The sequence below is a fragment of the Bos indicus x Bos taurus genome, chromosome 8 (assembly GCF_003369695.1).
Source record: "Bos indicus x Bos taurus breed Angus x Brahman F1 hybrid chromosome 8, Bos_hybrid_MaternalHap_v2.0, whole genome shotgun sequence".
Lineage (NCBI taxonomy): Eukaryota > Metazoa > Chordata > Mammalia > Artiodactyla > Bovidae > Bos > Bos indicus x Bos taurus.
In genome coordinates, this window is record NC_040083.1 from 23,687,778 (window position 1) to 23,708,423 (window position 20,646).

Below are 20,646 nucleotides of genomic sequence, written 5' to 3' on the forward strand. Positions count from 1 at the left end.
TAAAAACAACTCAACAATACAATTCATGAATTGCCTGATGTTATCTTTAATACATTTTCAGGGAAATAAGGAAAGTGGGAAAACATTTTTTTTTTAATTTGGAAATACCTGTTTTGAAATGGGCTGAATGGAAGCAATGGCAGAATCTCTGTGTGTGTGTGTGCATGCACACATGATGCATGTGCTTATGAAAACAAAAAATCCAACTGTTGATTCTTGTTCTTTTCAAAATGTTAGGAATGTAAAGTCTTGGCTATGTTCAGTGGCAGGGCTTTGCCCAGCCTAGACGTTAATCCCAGATGCACAGAGCAGTTGGGGACAGCAAGATGGCCATATAGTACCTGCTTCATTTTTCTTAGGGGCGCTGATGTGGTGCAATGGAAGCAGGAAGAGGAGTCCAACTGGAAGGGACATTGGGCCCAAAGCCATGGTAATACCCAGTCTCTAGATAAACCAGAGAGAGTTTAGTATGTTTCCTTTCTAGAGGGCTTCAGATCAGATCAGATCAGATCAGTCGCTCAGTCGTGTCCGACTCTTTGCGACACCATGAATCGCAGCACACCAGGCCTCCCTGTCCATCACCAACTCCCAGAGTTCACTGAGACTCACATCCATCAGGTCAGTGATGCCATCCAGCGATCTCATCCTCTGTCATCCCCTTCTCCTCTTGCCCCCAATCCCTCCCAGCATCAGAGTCTTTTCCAATGAGTCAACTCTTCGCATCAGGTGGCCAAAGTACTGGAGTTTCAGCTTTAGCATCATTCCTTCCAAGAATGGACTGGTTGGATCTCCTTGCAGTCCAAGGGACTCTCAAGAGTCTTCTCCAACACCACAGTTCAAAAGCATCAATTCTTTGGTGCTCAGCCTTCTTCACAGTCCAACTCTCACATCCATACATGACCACAGGTAAAACCATAGCCTTGACTAGACGAACCTTTGTTGGCAAAGTAATGTCTCTGCTTTTGAATATGCTATCTAGGTTGGTCATAACTTTCCTTCCAAGGAGTAAGCGTCTTTTAATTTCATGGCTGCAGTCACCATCTGCAGTGATTTTGGAGCCCAGAAAAATAAAGTCTGACACTGTTTCCACTGTTTCCCCATCTATTTCCCATGAAGTGATGGGACTGGATGCCATGATCTTCGTTTTCTGAATGTTGAGCTTTAAGCCAACTTTTTCATTCTCCACTTTCACCTTCATCAAGAGGCTTTTGAGTTCCTCTTCACTTTCTGCCATAAGGGTGGTGTCATCTGCATATCTGAGGTTATTGATATTTCTCCCGGCAATCTTGATTCCAGCTTGTGCTTCTTCCAGCCCAGCGTTTCTCATGATGTACTCTGCATATAAGTTAAATAAACAGGGTGACAATATACAGCCTTGACGAACTCCTTTTCGTATTTGTAACTAGTCTGTTGTTCTATGTCCAGTTCTAACTGTTGCTTCCTGACCTGCATACAGATTTCTCAAGAGGCAGATCAGGTGGTCTGGTATTCCCATCTCTTTCAGAATTTTCCACAGTTTATTGTGATCCATGCAGTCAAAGGCTTTGGCATAGTCAATAAAGCAGAAATAGATGCTTTTCTGGAACTCTTGCTTTTTCCGTGATCCAGCGGATATTGGCAATTTGATCTCTGGTTCCTCTTCCTTTTCTAAAACCAGCTTGAACATCAGGAAGTTCATGGTTCACATATTGGTGAAGCCTGGCTTGGAGAATTTTGAGCATTACTTTACTAGCGTGTGAGATGAGTGCAATTGTGTGGTAGTTTGAGCATTCTTTGGTATTGCCTTTCTTTGGGATTGGAATGAAAACTGACCTTTTCCAGTCCTGTGGCCACTGCTGAGTTTTCCAAATTTGCTGGCATATTGAGTGTAGCACTTTCACAGCATCATCTTTCAGGATTTGGAATAGCTCAACTGGAATTCCATCACCTCCACTAGCTTTGTTCGTAGTGATGCTTTCTAAGGCCCACTTGACTTCACATTCCAGGATGTCTGGCTCTAGGTGAGTGATCACACCTTTGTGATTATCTGGGTCGTGAAGATCTTTTTTGTACAGTTCTTCTGTGTATTCTTGCCATCTCTTCTTAATATCTTCTGCTTCTGTTAGATCCATACCATTTCTGTCCTTTATCGAGCTTAGCACAATGAATAAAGTAAAAGCAATAATTATCGATGGGCAGCTGGGGCACGTCCTTAACAAAAGTTAGAACCAGTTCCACATTAGATACTCAACTTTCAAGAGAAAACCTCTCTGTGGCAACACTTTTGATTACTTCTACCATTTTTATAATATTATGTTGATTATAGGGAGTTTGGAGAGGAATTTGACTGGTTAATATCAGTTCATTGCTGCTTGTGGAATTGCAACTTCTTTAGCAATGGTAGATCAGCAGAGTGGCATGAGTCTTTTTTTTTTTTAATTGAAATGTAGTTGATTCATAATGTTGTGTTAATTTCTGTTGTACAGAAGAGTTATTCGGTTACACGTATACATACATTCTTTTTTGTATTCTTTTCTATTATGGCTTATCACAGCATATTGAATATAGTTCCCTGTGCTATACTATACAGTAGGGTCTTGTTTATCTGTTCTACATATACCAGTTTGCATTGCTGCTACTGCTACTGCTGCTAAGTCACTTCAGTCTTGTCTGACTCTGTGTGACCCCATAGACAGCAGCCCACCAGGCTCCCTTGTCCCTGGGATTCTCCAGGCAAGAACACGGGAGTGGGTTGCCATTTCCTTCTCCAATGCATGAAAGTGAAGTCGCTCAGTCATGTCCGACTCTTCTCGACCCCATGGACTGCAGCCCACCAGGCTCCTCCATCCGTGGGATTCTCCAGACAAGAGTACTGGAGTGTGGTGCCATCGCCTTTTCCAAGTTTGCATTGACTAACCCCAAAATCAAGAGTGGCATGAATCTTTAAGAAATTCAATTCAGCATTTATTGAGCACCTATTATTTGGTGCTCAAATAATAATGGTGGTGTTGCTGACCTTATGTTGCTTAGTCTATTGAGAGGTGAATGAATATTATCAGCCTGCCTCATAAGTGCAGCAGGAGAAGCTTGGAAGAAAAACCGGAAGACGTTCTGAAAGAGCTAAAATCTGGGCTGGATTTCGACAGGAATAAGAGTTCCCAGTGATTTCTACTTAATTAATGCATATAATTTAAAAGTGAATATGAATCTCTCATTTTATTGTCACCTAAAAATTTTGATGGCTTTCTAAAGATGGGTATACCCTCAATAACTTATGACATTTGGCATCTTATTACATAGATCTTAATAGATTCTTAGGGTTAGAGACTCGTGTTAATGATTCTGATTATAAAACAGTTGAATAAATAAACCAAACTACTTCCCCCAATTTGACTTTTTTCTTATTAGAACTATAAGTTTGTATTTGCACTGCTACTGATTTTCTGTCCTGTTTACTGTGAATAAAACATTTCTGTTGTTTGCTTCTAATTAAGAACTCAGGGTATTCAACAGACATTGTTCATTTTGATGAAAAATACTGCATTTAAAAATAATTGAGGTATGAGTTGGTAAACAGTTTCTTATAAAACCAGACTTCTATGGAATAGTAATACATAACAGATCATTTCCTTTAGAGGGTGGAAAAAAGAAAACTAAGACCGTCAACTATAAGATGTGCTCATTAACAGCTGTTTTCTATAATAGGAGCAATTTGCATGCAGAACAGAGAAAATGAATTATACAAAAGGGTGTATAAAGGAACAGCTATAACTTCTCTGGCATGTATAGCAGCCCACGGAATAAACTTCCTTCAAATGACATTGGCATGATTAAATCCCAAGCAACCTGGCCAGTGAAACTGCTGTTCTGAAAAGGGGCTCTGCAGCCTGGAAATGTCATGCTTTCTGGGTGGGGTGGGGTGGGGTGCCCATGCATTTAGTGGCATCCTGCCCCCACTCAACGTTCAGGGTATTTGATAATTCATGATAGATTGGCAGGTGGTCAGTGGATGATGGGCTGAAGCCACTCTGAGTCCTTTTGCTTTTTTCATTTTTTATTAGAGAAACTTGTAAGGTCAGGTGAGATGCCTCATTCATCATTTACTTCTGATGTCAGTTTGGGGAAATTTTCCCAAAGTGGGCTACAGGAGATAGCCTAATGTTAAAATCCTGTCTTCAGTATAACTGTTTGTAATCGTATTTGTATTCGTGGAATGTCTAACCAATTTTTAGGTACATCGTCCTCATCTTCTGCATTAAAAATGCCTTAGACTTGTATTTCCCCACATATGTAATCTTCTTGAGTCTTGACAGCCGTGCTTACAATGTACGCATGGTGTTCTTTCTCTCTTTTAAAAATTGTTTATTTAACTCATGTTCCCTTTCTTTTATTTTACGTTAAACTTTTACTTTATATTGGAGTATAGCCGATTAATAGTGTTTCAGGTAGACTGCCAAGGGACTCAGCCGTTCATACACATGTATCCATTTTCCCCCAAACTCCCTTCCCGTCCAGGCTGTCGCATAACATTAAGCAGTTCCCTGTGCTATACAGTAGGTCCTTGTTGGTTATCCATTTTAAATATAGCACTGTATACCTGTCCCTCCCTTTTAAAAGGAATGGAGCTGGAGCTGTCTAGAGAATCCTTAGTCCAGGGCCATGGAATTCAGTCTTCTAATCCAAATCCAGGGCTTTGTACTTGTTTTCTTTTTTCTGTTTTCATTGGAAAAAGTTACGTGACCATTGGATATTGTACAGGTTAGAGCTCCTGCCTCGCTTCTGTCGCATCTTGAGAACTTGTGTGTGCCAGGACCTTTGCTGAGTCTTCCACATACATCATCCTGTTTGACCCTTACATGGTCCAGATGAGGCACCTGAGGCTCAGACGACTGGTGTAACTTTGCAAAGGTGGCCTGGCTAATTCGAGATGGATCCCAGATTGGCATCCAGGTGTACCCGAGCCCTGGACACTCTTCATGTTCCTGAGCAAATGTTTCTGTCCTTAAGGAGTGAAAGGGAATTAGAGATGAGGTCCCTGAATATATGATAAAAAGGAAGTCTGTTAAGTGTCAAATCAGTGCTTCAGACAGTTAATACTTCAGAAAGGTAAAGAGAGAAGAGATGATAGTACCTTGTGGGCTGGAAAGGTTTTATAAGGAAACTGGGATTGGAACTAGCAGAAGATAATAAGAGTAGAATCAAAGAATGAGAGACAGGAAGAGGACCGATCATAGGTGGGAAATACTGGGCCTGTTGGTGGTGAATCAGTGCAGTTGGATCCAGCATAAGAGGTTTGATGGCTAACAAAAGGAGGAAGGTTGAAAAGGTAGATTGGAGCCCTGCAGACCTGGGTTACGTGCTGTATGGTCCTGATGTACAACATGTACATTTCGACTTCTTTGTGATATTGACTACCAATATGCAGCCTTAGCTAGCATAGTTTCAGTTGGCTTGTGATTGATTTTGAATGAATGGAAATTTTAGTGGGGTGAATCATATTTAGCTCATAGGGCATATCTCATTTCCCAAGTCTAAATAAGTCTTTCTTCATAAGAATACAAAAACCGTATTGTTTCTTATATATTCTTATGATATAAATAGATTTGAAGTGTTTATATGTATCACAATATTTCAGTAAATATTCTTTGGTGGAGGTAATGGAGAATAGTGAGTCTTAATGACATTGGGAGATACTGGGTTTGGGATTTTTCTAAGGAAGGAGGGTGATCTTGCCACTTTTTGATATGAAAATAAGGATATCTCAGAGAACTGAGAGGTTTGGGGTAGAGTGATAAACATCACAGACTAGACATAGATAGTATGTTTGTTAGGAAACTGATAATTGATTTCAAGCTTTGGGTCACAAGGATCTGTCCTCAGTTTCCCTAAAGCATTAGGGCAGGGTTTAACAACTGAGGTCAAGTCATTCATGACCGTGGCTGACACTGATGCTCTATCCCTTATCAAGACTTGGATAAATAATTAATGTATTTGATTTATAGATGGACATAAGTCTCAGTGAACTCCGGGAGTTGGTGATGGACAGGGAGGCCTGGCATGCTGCAATTCATGGGGTCGCAAAGAGTCGGACACAACTGAGTGACTGATCTGACCTGATCTGATTATTATTGTAGATTCTAAACAAGAAATAAAGAATAACTCAGAGTTAGCTGGGGCTTGGCCAGGTGGCATGAAAATTGAGAACGATGTAGGTGGAAGGATGGGATTTATTTATTTATTTTTTCTTGTTTTTAAAGGAAAGAAGAATGTCTTTTTGCCTATAACTCTCATCTCACATATTCTTTTTTGTTTTTTTTTTTAATGTTTCAGTGTGCAAAGATCCACCTTACAAAGTAGAAGAATCTGGGTATGCTGGTTTCATTTTGCCAATTGAGGTTTATTTTAAAAACAAGGTATGTAATCTTTACTCATTAATCTTTCAATAGAAGATCCTTCATTAACCAAACAATGTTTAAAATAGTTTGATTTATAAGCACTTTGATCACCAGATGGTTTTTAAAAAATGTTAAATTTATCTTCTAGGAATTTTGGCTATTGTTGTCCTTAAATAAAGAGGAAGTGGCTAGAGAAAGATAATTTCAGTTCTGAAGAGTCAGATTATGTGAAATTCATTAAATGTCTCTTTTAAGAGAAGATTGATTGTCAATTTGAAAAAGAAGATTAATATATGTTTGTAAAATAGAAAAGAGAAATTATGGCTTTTCAGTGAAATGATCTTTTTCTCATTTTCATACTTCTAGAATTTTGAGACTTTTGAAGAATTGTCTTTTATTTTTCTTTATTTGATCTTTATCTGACACACACACAGAACACACAAATATACAGTTATATCAGCTGCTGCTAAGTCGCTTCAGTCATGTCTGATTCTTAGCGACCCCATGGACTGCAGCCTACCAGGCTCCTCCATCCATGGGATTTTCCAGGTGAGAGTACTGGAGTGGGTTGCCATTGCCTTCTCTGGTTATATCAGAAGTGGAAATTATGAATTCTACTGGATTTAAAAAATTTCAGCAGTGCATATATGGCAAAACACACAGACTATATAATATTGGACAAATTGCTCAACCTCTATGGGGCTGACTGTCCTTATTTATAAAATGGGGATAGGATAAGAGTACCTACCTCGTAAAGTGGCTCAGAGGAATTGATCAAATAAAGCAATGTAGAGTATTTAGAATGATGCTTCATATGTAAGTAAGCACTTAGTAAATACTAGCTGTTATTTTTAATCACCCTGTTTCTTTCTTTCATTCCTTTCCTGATTACTAAGGTAATCATAGTTCCTAAAACCTGCCCCAAAGTGAGATAATTCACTTTTTTAAAAAAAAAGAATTGAGCTATTAGAATGTTGTGTCATCCAAGCTAGTGCTCCACAGTCTGGTGCTTGGACCAGCAGCATTGGCATCACCCAAGAGCTGGTTGGAAATGAGATTCTCAGGCTCTATCCCAGATCTGTTGAATCAGAATCTCTGGGATGGGGCCTGGAAATCTGCATCTTTACTGGCCTTCCAGGTAAACAAACACCAGTGAGTATGAAAACCCTGATAAGCCACTCCTGGAATACTGCCTCACCAACTTTTTCTTTTTCCTTTTAATTGAAGTATAGTTGATTGCAATATTGTGTTCCATTGGCTTTTTTTTTTTTAAGTCTTTGTTGTGTTTGCTACAATATTGCTTCTGTTTCATGGTTTGGTTTTTTGACGGAGAGGCATGTGGGATCTTCACTCCCTGACCAGGGATCGAACTCATATCCCCTGCATTGGAAAGTGAAGTGTTAACCGCTGGACCACCATGAAAGTCCCTCCACTGACTTTTTCAATGTATAGAAGGTTCAGCCTTCGGTTTAATAAAAGCCTTTTTGTGATTAAGAGATAATTTGCTTTTAAATAAGCTCTAATGAAACTATCCTTAAAAGTTGGAATGTGTAGAAAACAGGGGTAGATTTTATTTTCCATATTTAAAAATTTTTTTCAAAAGCCAGTTTCCTCGTGTGCCACATTGCTGCTCCCTGATCCTCCTACACGTTACCCTTTTAAATTGTTTTTCTGTATGTTTGTATTTTGGGAACATTATTTGGTGGTATTACACAGTATTACACATAATCTATTTCTGTGTAAATATTTGAGTATTTACTTTGTCCATGGCAGTTTGCTAAACCTTTTACATATGTTACTTTATTCAGCTGGTTTATAAGAACTTTTGAGAGGTTATTATTCCTACTCTACAGGAGAGGAAACTGAGTCATGGAAAGATTACATGGCTTGTCCAAGGCCACACACAGTTGGAAAGTGTTAAAACCAGATTCTTAATCTAGGTCTTTCTCTCCATTGGCAATTCTCTTAACTTCTGTTCCTTAGCAGAAGTCACTCTTTGCCAGGATAATTACCTTCCTCAGTAGTAATATCACTAAAATGTTCACATGTTTTTCATCACATCAAAATTTGGTGAGATGTGCTCTGTCTATTCATAAGACATGCTTTCACGCTGAGGTATAGATTTGTTTTTTTCTCATTTCAAGATTTCCCTTAAGAAATTAGTTTTTAGCTTTCTTTTTTCCTTCATTAAAAAATTGAGATATAACTTACACATCATAAAATTCATCCTTTAAAAGTGTACAGCTCTGTGGGTTTTAATATATTGTACAAACATCACCAGTGTTTAATTCTAGGACATTTTCATCACCTCATAAGAAAACCCTGCCTCCATCAGCAACTGCTCCTCATTTCTTCCTCTCCCAACTCCTGGGCTGAATCTGTTTCCTTTAAGCCATTCATCTATTTCCTTTCTCTATGTAATATCCTATTCTGGTCAGTTCCTATAAATGGAACCATACCATGTGTGGCCTTTTGTGTCTGGCTTCTTTCATTTAGTGTGTTTTCAAGGTTTATCCACGTTATGGGATGTACCGATACTTGCTCCTTTTTATAACTGAATACTGTTCCATTGTATAATGTATCCCACTGTATATGCCATATTTTATTTATATTCGTATTCATAATTTGATGGACATTTGACTTGTTTCCATCTTTGCTGTATGAATACTGCTGCTGTGAACATTCACATGCAAGTTTTTGCATGGATATACGTTTTCAAGTCTCTTGGGCGTATACCTAGGTGGAGTTGTTGGGTCGTGTGGTAACTCTGTGTTTAAATTAACTTTTTGAAGAACTGCCAAACTGTTTTCCAAAAATGACTGTACTATTTTACATTTCTACCGGCAGTATATGAAAGGTACATTGAAAGCTTTAGTTTGAAAATAATGCTGCAATGAAGTATCTTGCCTCCTACTTTGTTCTTAACTTCTCTGGTCACTTTTACAAGCTCTCATTTCTTCAGGAACTGCCAAGTTCCCTTCTTTACAGAAATAATTGGAATCTCCTCATCCACCTGATTTAAAAAGAAAATAAATGCAGGATGAAGAGGCAGCAAGTAATGTGTGTAACACGTGGCCACACTCAAATGTGGCCTTCTTGGTAATTTGGGGAGCAACTCTTGTGACTGAAAGACATACTATTTATTCACTTGTGAGGAAGTTTCAATTTCTTAAAATATGAAAGAATAAAAATGCACTTGAGATGAAAAATAGTTATTCCTTGGGAGCCAGTGTGAAATAGACATGTTGGCTGACCACTGTTTAGTAGGTATTCTATTTAGTGTCCAGATAAGTTGACATCATGAGAAACGCTGGACTGGAAGAAACACAAACTGGAATCAAGATTGCTGAGAGAAATATCAATAACCTCAGATATGCAGATGACACCACCCTTATGGCAGAAAGTGAAGAGGAACTCAAAAGCCTCTTGATGAAAGTGAAAATGGAGAGTGAAAAAGTTGGCTTAAAGCTCAACATTCAGAAAACGAAGATCATGGCATCCGGTCCCATCACTTCATGGGAAATAGATGGGGAAACAGTGAAAACAGTGTCAGAGTTTATTTTTCTGGGCTCCAAAATCACTATAGATGGTTATTGCAGCCATGAAATTAAAAGATGCTTACTCCTTGGAAGGAAAGTTACGACCAACCTAGATAGTATATTTAAAAGCAGAGACATTACTTTGCCAACAAAGGTTCGTCTAGTCAAGGCTATGGTTTTACCTGTGGTCATGTATGGATGTGAGAGTTGGACCGTGAAGAAGGCTGAGCACCGAAGAATTGATGCTTTTTGAACTGTGGTGTTGGAGAAGACTCTTGAGAGTCCCTTGGACTGCAAGGAGATCCAACCAGTTCATTCTGAAGGAGATGAGCCCTGGGATTTCTTTGGAAGGAATGATGCTGAAGCTGAAACTCCAGTACTTTGGCCACCTGATGTGAAGAGTTGACTCATTGGAAAAGACTCTGATGCTGGGAGGGATTGAGGGCAGGAGGAGAAGGGGACGACAGAGGATGAGATGGCTGGATGGCATCACTGACTCGATGGACGTGAGTCTGAGTGAACTCCGGGAGTTGGTGATGGACAAGGAGGCCTGGCGTGCTGCGATTCATGGGGTCGCAAAGAGTCGGACACGACTGAGCGACTGATCTGATCTGATTTTCTAGTAGATTTTCTTTAAGATTTTATACTTAATAATTGCCATTTCCCTCCCCCCGCCCCCAGGTGCACAATGAAAAGTATTTCAGTGTTTATAATATGAAAAAGTACATACATACATACATACATACATACATACATACATGTGCTCAGTTGTGCCCAACTCTTTGCATCCCCATGGACTGTAGCCCACCAGGCTCCTCTTGTCATGGAATTTTCCTAGCAAGAATACTGGAGTGAGTTGCCATTTCCTCCTCCAGGGGAATCTTCCTGACTCAGGAATGGAACCCACATCCCTTGGGTCTCCTGCATTGGCAGACGAATTCTTTACCACTGTGCCAGGATATACCTAATTGTAGAGATGGGGGTTAATTACTGATGGGTTAATAATGCACACACCGCTATCTAGCAATTAATGTAGCAAGATGGACATGTCTATAAAACAAAAATGATGACTTAAATGTTACAGAAGTCGTTATATACGGTTACGGTATCACTTATGTATGCAGCCATCACTTATGTGTGAAGGCAAGAATACATGAGGTTACAGAGACACACATATGTAGTACAAGAGCCTGAGTGGAAAGGACAGCACAGGAACCAAAGGGCATGGCTTACTGGGGGAAGAGGGATGGAAAGGCCTGTATTTATAAAACTTATTTCTTTAGAGAAAAAGGCAAACTAACATGGTGTAAGTGTTATTATCTGTTTAAACTCAGTGGAAAATGCATGGGTGTAGTATTTTAAGTACTTTTCTGTATGTTCTTGATTCTTGAAAATTATTACTGGGTCATCTCTCTTAATTTATCTTAGACTATCTTAGAAACCAAAATTTTGCTGTCTTTTATTCTGGATCTCCAAGCTGGATATATTTCGTATTTCTCTTCCTACTGAAATGACCCATGGGTGAAAATTTAGTAGGTCTGGGCCATTTCTCCAGAATGTTCATTTCATTTCTTTTGAGTGTATATCATTGTATTTATCCCTGGAGTTTACTTAACTCTGTCTTGTAGAAAGAACATCCATTATAATAATGGTTTATAAAAAAAAAGTATTATTTCAAGTTTTCATAGGGGATGAGAGAAAGCAGCAAAAGACCTGCACTTGGTGTTGGAAGGGGCCTGCCACCACGTTTTCAGTATATATCATCCTGTCCTTGGTCCCATCTCCATCCTAGTACTTTTCCTGCTTACAATAAGCTTGTCTTCAGTTTTGCTCACTTATTTGAGAGGTCAGAGTCAAGAGGAGTGGTGGAGTGTCAGTGCTTGTTTTGAGTTCTTGTTTGTTTCTTCTCTTATTTTGTGGTTGTATGCAATGAAACAAGCCTATCTGTGAGAATCATGTGTATTTCAGAAACTAAACCAACAGGCCCACTGAAACATAATTGACTGTAGCACTTCAGGTTTGAAAAAAATCCCATGCTTCTCTCTTTCATTCTGTCCTCAGAAAAGTACATAAGTAAATGTCAAGGTCTGAAGCAGACTGAGAGGAATAATTTAATGTTGCCAAAACCAGATTTCCAACCTCTAGGAAATGTATTCGTTTTATATGGAGAATAAGTACATGCTTCCTTGTTTGAACTTTGAAGAAAAATCTTTTCTATGGAGCATAGATTGATGTTAGATTGATGTCAGCCCTCTGAGAAAGATATTCAGTTGGTCAGAACACACATTTATGGGTACTTTTATTTTTATTTATATTAAAATATTGTATTTCATTTATATTATGGGTACTATAAAAAATTTTAAAAGAAACTTGCCCTTAGGATTCATGCAAAGATAGCCACTTTCTGTGTTCATTTAGCCTTAGTTTTACTGAAAAGTGATTTTTTTTTCTTCTTTTTGCTCTTGGTTTTAAACTGATATGAACTGTAAAGTGATGTTACTACCTCACTCTTTTTCTTCTGGTAATTATTATATTCATCAGTCTATTTTTTGTTCCTTTAAAAAGTGTGCAGGAATATACTGCTAGGAAAAGTGAATGGACTAAAACTTAGGCGTTATTCCTTTCACTTCATTTGATCATTGTTAACTATTTGGTATGGCCTTTCCAGTTTTCTCCCCATGCATTTGCATAGATAAAAAAATATGTCTGTGTAGAGCTTGGCAAGAGCATAATATATCACATTTTAATATTTTCCTGTGACTTGCCTTTAATTCCCCTAGTGATACGCCTTTCCAAGTTTTTGGAAATATCTGCATGGTATGCCATGGTAATGATATCATGCAGATTATCCACATTTTTTGTCTACTATAAACAATGCTACCTCGAACATTGTATTTTACATCTATATCTACATTTATGTACCTTTGCACACATATTTGAGTATTTCTGTGGAGAAGATTCTTAGAAGCAGAATTACTGAGTTAAACATTGTATGCATTTAGTATGTTGATAGATATTGCTAGTGTGTCTTCTCAAAGGCTTTACCAATTTGCATTCCCAATTGTAAGATAGAAAATGGCCCTTCTTATTTTTCAAATGAATTCTATGGTTATAATGACTATTTTCAATTCAGAGAAAAGGCAGATAAGCTAAAAAAAATGATTATGATAATTACATTAGTAAAGGAATGCTCTAACAAGGGTGTCTAATTCAGATGGGTTGGGAGGGTTTGGGAGACTTTTCACAGGAGTTCTTGCTTCAGTTAGGTCTTGAATGATGAGTCTGTCTGCTGGGAGGGGAAACATTTTTGACAATGGGGAAGACTATATGTGAAAGGCAAATTGAGATAGTAGGAAACACTGGGGAACAGCAAGTGCTTCACCTTTGTGAAAGGACAGAGCATAGTAAGAGCACAAAGGGAATGCAGGAAAGGTATTAAAAGACTGTAATGGTTATTACCAGGAAGTGGGATTTTATCCTGTAGAAAATGATGAGCCATTAAAGGCTTTTATGTCAGTAGGAAGAAGTAATCTTACTTTTGTGTTAGAAAGATCACTCTCTTGTCATTGTGGGTAGTAGAAAGGGGTAAGTTTAAAAACAGAGGCAACCAGATGAGGAATGGTCAAGGTCCAAGCTCAGGCAGCGGTTAGGGTGACTAGAGCACTGGGGATAGATTTGAGAGCTCCTCAGGAGGAATTCTGAATAGACCTCAGAAGCAGTTTGACTGTGATGAGTAAGCGAGAAGGAAGTGTTTCGGATGATTTTTGTGTATGTTAGCCTTGGTTTCTGCTTGCCATCGTATAGAGTATAGGGGAAAGGACACATGAAGATAACTTCAGTTTAGGATAATGCATGGCTTTGCTGCTGCTGCGGTTCATCCCAGTGGAGGTGTGGTTAGACTGGAACACGTGCAAAGGGAGTCAGGTACTGGGCTGGAGGTAAAGAGAGGGGAGTCATGGTCATATTGGAGGAACTAACTTCCTGTAAGTGGGTGTTGTCTCCCTGGGGAACTTTGCGAAAAATTAAAGGGCATTTAAGAGTCAATGAAAAAGGAAACGCAGCAGCTTGTGATGAAAACTAAGAAGGAATGCCAGTAAGTGTGAGGAAAATGGCACCCTGAGAGAGAATGGCATTCTGATCAAGGAAAGAAGTAGCAAGTTTTCTGCCAGATGAGTAATAGAAGTGAGAGACAGTCAGTGAATGAGTAGAGACTGTGATTTAGGTAAGTTTGAATGAAGAGGTGAGACCCATGAATATGTAGTAGGTAATGCCTACATTCTGACAGTTTTAGTTGCTAAGACTTTTTAGTCAAAAGAACTGGGTTCAAATCACTTGGTTATGTTATGTGTTAGTAATATAACAAACTCTTTTTCGAAAAAGAAAAACATTGTTTATTTGACTGTGTAGTTTTAGAAAATACTGTATTTAAAAAAACACACAAATTCCTCATGTTGCTGGTGGGATTTTAAAATGGTGCGGTCACCCTGGAAAACAGTAAGGTCGTTCCTAAAAAATGTGCAACATAGAATTACCTTATTACCCAGAAATTGCACTCCTAAGTGTATACCCAGGAGAAATTTAGCAGCATTGTTCATAATGGCCAGAAATGGAAACAACTCACATTTCTATTTACCAACAAATGGATAACCAAAACCAAGAATACCCATATGATGTGTTATTATTCAGCTGTAAAAAGGAACTGACAGATGCTACAACATGGATAAACCTCAAAAACATCATGCTGAGTATGAGAAGCCAGTCACAAAAGATCACAAAATATTGTGTACATATTTTATGTATGTTCATGTATTTATGCAAAATGTCTGGAATAAGCAACCCCATAGAAACAGAAATAGATTAGTGATGCCAGGGGATGCAGGATCTGGGGGACTGGGTAATGACTACCAAAGAGTTTGAGATATCTTTCTGGAGTGATGGAAATCTGAAATTAGAAGGTGGTGATAATTTCATAACTCTGTGAATGTACTAAAACCCAGTAAGTATTACACTCCTAATGGGTAAATTTTACGATATGTGAATTATTTCTCAATAAAGCTATTATTAAAAAAACATAAATAGCTGTTATTAAAAAAGTAAAATGGCGAAGCTAATGACAAATGGAAAAAATGTAACATTTCACAAAGATGGTTAATATCTATAATACACAAGGACTTATATAAAAAGTAATAAATTCTAAGTGTTTTAATTTCCTTATCTGTGAAACAGAGCTGACAACTGACCCTAAGGAGAGCTATGAGAATTAAATGAGATCAATGTTAAAAAACATATTATTGTTATTATTATGCTGAGTATTCATTTCCCTGTGGATGCCTGAGAATCAGGAAAGGTTTAGATGTTTAGCTAGCTAAAGTAATGGCTGGAGAGTAGAACCTTGAGTATCATGGAATTATAATTATTGTGTTCTCTTGGATATGGTGCTGTTTTGTCCTCCAGGAAAATGCCACATGTTCATTCATTTCACAGGCGTTATTGCATTTTTACGATGCACAGGGCACTAAGCTAGTTGTTGAGGGTACAGTGATGACCCAGCCATTATTCCTACTTGCAAACATCTTATGATCCAGCAGGGTAAAGGGAGATAGTAAGAAGAGAGTTATTCTAAGACGTGGCAAGGATAAGAGAGAGAGGCACACAGAACAGAGGAGAGGTAGTTAGGATCAGAGTTCAGAGAAGCCTTCCCAGTAAAACCTGAAGAGAGAGAGATGAGTAGAAGTTACCCATGTAAAGCAGAAGGTGGAGAAATGGAGGTAGACAATGACCATAGTAATGTAAAGCAAGAGTGAAACCCAGAGTTAACTGAGAATGAGTGAAATCTGGGAGCAACCCACCACAGCATGTGGCTAGACCATCAGATGGGTGGAAAGGCTATGGTGAGACTCGGAACCAAGAGTAGATGTTGAAAATCCTAAGTGGCATGTGCTGCTGCTGCTAGGTCGCTTCAGTCGTGTCCGACTCTGTGCGACCCCATAGACAGCCCACCAGGCTCCGCCATCCCTGGGATTCTCCAGGCAAGAATAGTGGAGTGGGTTGCCTTTTCCTTCTCCAATGCATGAAAGTGAAAAGTGAAAGTGAAGTTGCTCAGTCGTGTCCGACCCCTCAGCGACCCCATGGACTGCAGCCTTCCAGGCTCCTCCGTCCATGGGACCTTCCAGGCAAGAGTACTGGAGTGGGGTGCCATTGCCTTCTCCTAAGTGGCGTATAGGTGAGCTCAGATTGTTATTCTGATGGCACTGGGAACTTGTGAGATTTTAATCAAGGAGTGAAAATGGCTAGGTTTTTGTTTCATATGGATAATTTGGAGGCCTGAATGAAGAAGGAATTGATAATCTATCCTGAAGTGGGAAGAGCTATTCGAGGAAGGATTTTATAGTAGTTTGGGCAATGTGTAAGAGCATGCCAGTTATGGGTTAGAGGGCTTCTTCAGGAAATATTTTAAAAGAGAAAATGGCAGCTCTTGATGATGGGTGTAGGGTGGTAGAGTCAGGGGAGGAAGAGTGGCTTCAGGGGTGTCTTAGGGTTCCAGTTGAGTGACTGTGTTAGTGGTGTTATACCTCTTGAGAGATTGCAAGAAAGATGATGAATTTATTCTTTTCAGTTTTCCTCAAAGAAAAACTAATTTTTCAGATGTTTCCATTTTGCTTTGTAGATAGTTCCATGATGATTTTTTTCCCCCGGTACTTCTTTGACACTGTAGCTGTTAGACCTCTGGGTCTTTTCTGATCCTTATCAGAAGTAAACTTTTGCTTTAAATCTCTATTTATGCCTAACTCTCTGTGTTCTTATTTTTTTTTTTTTAACTTTTAGGAGGAACCTAAGAAAGTTCGCTTTGATTATGACTTATTCCTGCATCTTGAAGGCCATCCACCAGTGAATCACCTCCGCTGTGAAAAACTGACTTTCAACAATCCCACAGAGGAGTTCAGAAGAAAGTTGCTGAAGGCAGGAGGGGTAAGTGATTCTGTCTTCTTGTGGAAAGCCTTCCCATAAAAAGCTAGTTCCTAGTGTGTCAAGGGAGAAGGCGATGGCACCCACTCCAGTGCTCTTGCCTGGAAGATCCCATGGGCGGAGGAGCCTGGTGGGCTGCAGTCCATGGGGTCGCTAAGAGTCGGACGCGACTGAGTGACTTCACTTTCACTTTTCGCTTTCATGCATTGGAGAAGGAAATGGCAACCCACTCCAGTGTTCTTGCCTGGAGAATCCCAGGGACGGCGGAGCCTGGTGGGCTGCCGTCTCTGGGGTCGCACAGAGTTGGACAGGACTGAAATGACTTAGCAGCAGCAGCAGCAGTGTGTCAAGAAGTATGATAGTATTTTGAGAGAGGTAAAAGAAATGAAGCACCTTAATGACCTCACTGTGTACTCATGGTTTGAAAAGAAGAGGTAAGCAAACAATATTTTAAGTAGGTATGAGTCTGAAATTACATTATTGGTTAGAACAGCCTTATAGTCTTATTTGGGCTTCCCTGCTTGCTCGGTGATAAAGAATCCACCTGCAATGCAGGAGACAACGAAGAGACTCTGGTTTGGTCCCTGGGTCAGAAAGATCCCCTGGAGGAGGGCGTGGCAATCCACTCTAGTATTCTTGCCTGGAGAATCCCATGGACAGAGGAGTCTGGTGGGCTACAGTCCATAGGGTCACAAAGAGTCAGGCACTATTGAAGTGAATTAGCATGCATGTGTAGTCTACACAGTTCAGATTTATTTCGACAGCAATCCAAACCCAAACTATTTTCAGTTAAGAACAGTACCTTAATTTTATTTTGGTGTATTGAAAGTTACATTAAAAACTATATTGTCCAAATTTTAAGGTCAAAATTAATAGAAAAGATGTACTCATTCAAATTACATATTTTTCATTTAAAAGCATATTTTTGTTTGTTTGAATTGTTTGTAGGTAATAGATGGATTTTTCTTTTTAAGATAATGATAATTAGCATGGTAAGTTTTTGCCCATGTGAATTGGCTAGGATAGGGAAAGACTTTTAAGTGGAATTTCTCATAAACATGGAATGTTTGCTTGCAGCGAAGTCAGCTGCACAGACGAACATGGGTCGAAATCTACTTAACATTGAGTGCTCCTGGGACCATCAGCTTCTACTTTAGCTGAACTCCTTGTGTCATATTATGTAGGCAGTTCAGATCCCATAACATTTTGCAGTGTGTTGTTTTCTTTTTTTATTATATATATTTTCCCCCTTTTTTTCCCAGTGCATTCTTTAGGATTCCCTTCCTTTAGTTTTACTGAAATGTTTTTGAAGTTTTGCATTCATGAGCTTATTATATGAAGGGTATGTAGATGGTAACTTCTTAAGATGTCTCCTTTCACTGATAAACTCTACCTGAGAGCTTTGTAGGAAAGAATTGGATTTTATACAGGGCAACATTCATCTGAAGTTTTACAAGAACTTCTACCACATTTCATTCCACACTGTATTGCATGTCAGTAGATTATGGGTTAAATAGATATCGATTGGCCAGCTTTGGAAATGAATGACCATTTATAGTACTTCATGGGGAAATGTATCTTGGTAAAGAAATGGGCTTTTGTCATACAACTTATTTTAAAGTTAGGGATTTATTATATATTTATTCAGGAGTGTTTTTTAAACAAACCCTATTTGATTCTTTTTAGTTATCTAGAGCACAGTGTTGATGCTACTTATCTGTGACTATGCCCTTAAAAATGAGCCTGTCCATTTTAAATCCTAATCATTCCCATTATGTTTCTTTTTAAGAGGGTGGCATTTTACGCCTCTGGTTATTCCTCTCGGGTATGTAGTTAGGTAGGTAATTGAAGCATGTGAATTATGGAGCTTGAGTACATCAGGCTTCTGATAAGGGTCGTCGGAAAAAGTAAATATGACACAAGAACTTTTTAAAACATCCACTTAGTCCTGGAGTACTCAAGGGCTGTTTGTGAGCTGGAGAAGAGGTTACAGGTCAGTGATAATGCAGCAGAGTGCAGCACTGCACCCTGATAAGGTCTCTCGTTGATTTCTGTCTTTCTCTCTACTCGGCTTTTATCTCAGAATTATCCTCCTTGACTTCTAACTTCCCTCCTTTGTATTTCTTTAAGTGCTATTCGAAGCCTGCCTGTTTTCCCCCATTAGATTTACATTGTGTCTTGACAACTCTAAAATGTGAAGTACTCAAGCACACCCATTATTCGACATAAGTTCTTTAAGTGACTGACTTGAGTAAATTTTGTAGTAAAATTAACATTTAAAAATTCATTTGAAATACTAGTAATCTCATAGATTCTGTCCATTTCACATGGGAGGGTTAAAATAGTCTTTGATGGAAATGAGAGAATCTGAACTATTAAACTGTCTTACTGAGATTTTTGTATACCTAATATTTTGTTCACCTGACATTTTAATTTTTATCATTGTTGTTGTTCAGTTGCTAAGTAGCGTCCAATGCATTCTGTCATGGTGTCAGCTATTTTATAAGCCGTTTTGATTTGACTGGAGATCTGTTTCTCCAGCTTCATGGAGTATAACTTAAGGTTATAGCATGTTGATTTGATACACTTGTGTATTGCAGAATCATTATCACCATGCATTAGCTAACACCTGCATCACATCAGGTAATTACCATTTCTCTATCATTTGACTTTTAGCAAATTTCACATATATAATTTAGTAACTCTAACCATCATGCTGCACATCAGATCCCTAGAACTTATTCATCTTATAACTAGAAGTGTGTGCTCTTTGATCCATACCTTCCCTTCTCTCGCACCTCCCCTCTCCCACCCCTGGGTAAATACCATTCTGGCCTCTGTTTTTATGAGTTTAACTTTTTTCAGATTGTATATATAAGCGATATCATACATTTTGTCTGACTCATTTCACTTAGCCTAATATTCTCAAGGTTCATCCCTGTTGTTGTAAATGGGAGGATGTCCTTCCTTCTCATGGCTGAATAATATTCTGTTATGTACACACGTGCACATACACAAATCTCCACATCATCTTTATCCATTCATCTGTTGATGGACACTTTGGTTATTTTCATATCTTCAGTTCAGTTCAGTTCAGTTGCTCAGTTATGTCCGACTCTTTGGGACCCCATGATTTGCAGCACGCCAGGCCTCCCTGTCCATCACCAACTCCCAGAGTTCACTCAAACTCACATCCATTGAGTCAGTGATGCCATCCAGCCATCTCATCCTCTGTCGTCCCCTTCTCCTCCTGCCCCCAATCCCTCCCAACATCAGAGTCTTTTCCAATGAGTCAGCTCTTCGCATGAGGTGGCCAAAGTACTGGAGTTTCAGCTTTAGCATTATTTCATATCTTAGCTATTGTGAGAAATGCTACAGTGAACACGGGAGGACAGATATATCTTCAGTATCCTGTTTTAATGTCCTTTGGGTATGTCCCCAGAAGTGTGATTGCTGGCTCATATGTAGTTCTATTTTTAATTTTTTGAGGAAGGTTCATATTGTTTTCCATAGTGACTGCACTGTAGGATTCACAGTCTTGACAACAGCACACAAGGGTTCCCTTTTCTCCACATTCTTGTCAACACTTACCATCTCTTGTCTTCTTGGTGATAGCCATTGTTACTGGTATGAGGTAATAGCTTATTTTGATTTGAATTTTTCTGATGATTAGTGATGTCAAGTAACGTTTCATGCACCTGTTGGTCATATGTATATTTTCTTTGGAAAAACATCTATTCGGATTCTCTGACATTTAAAAATCATAC

General features: G+C 38.9%; 1 protein-coding gene across 2 annotated transcripts in view; it reads left to right on the top strand.

Annotated features, from left to right (window-relative positions):
• The window catches only part of MLLT3 (MLLT3, super elongation complex subunit), a 288,215-nt gene that overhangs the window by 154,563 nt on the left and 113,006 nt on the right, over positions 1-20,646 (top strand). For both annotated transcript variants that reach the window (XM_027549149.1, XM_027549150.1), the window contains exons 3-4: positions 6,310-6,392; positions 16,739-16,882. In XM_027549149.1, coding sequence (XP_027404950.1) covers positions 6,310-6,392; positions 16,739-16,882 — 227 coding nt within the window. The remainder of the gene's footprint in view (positions 1-6,309; positions 6,393-16,738; positions 16,883-20,646) is intronic.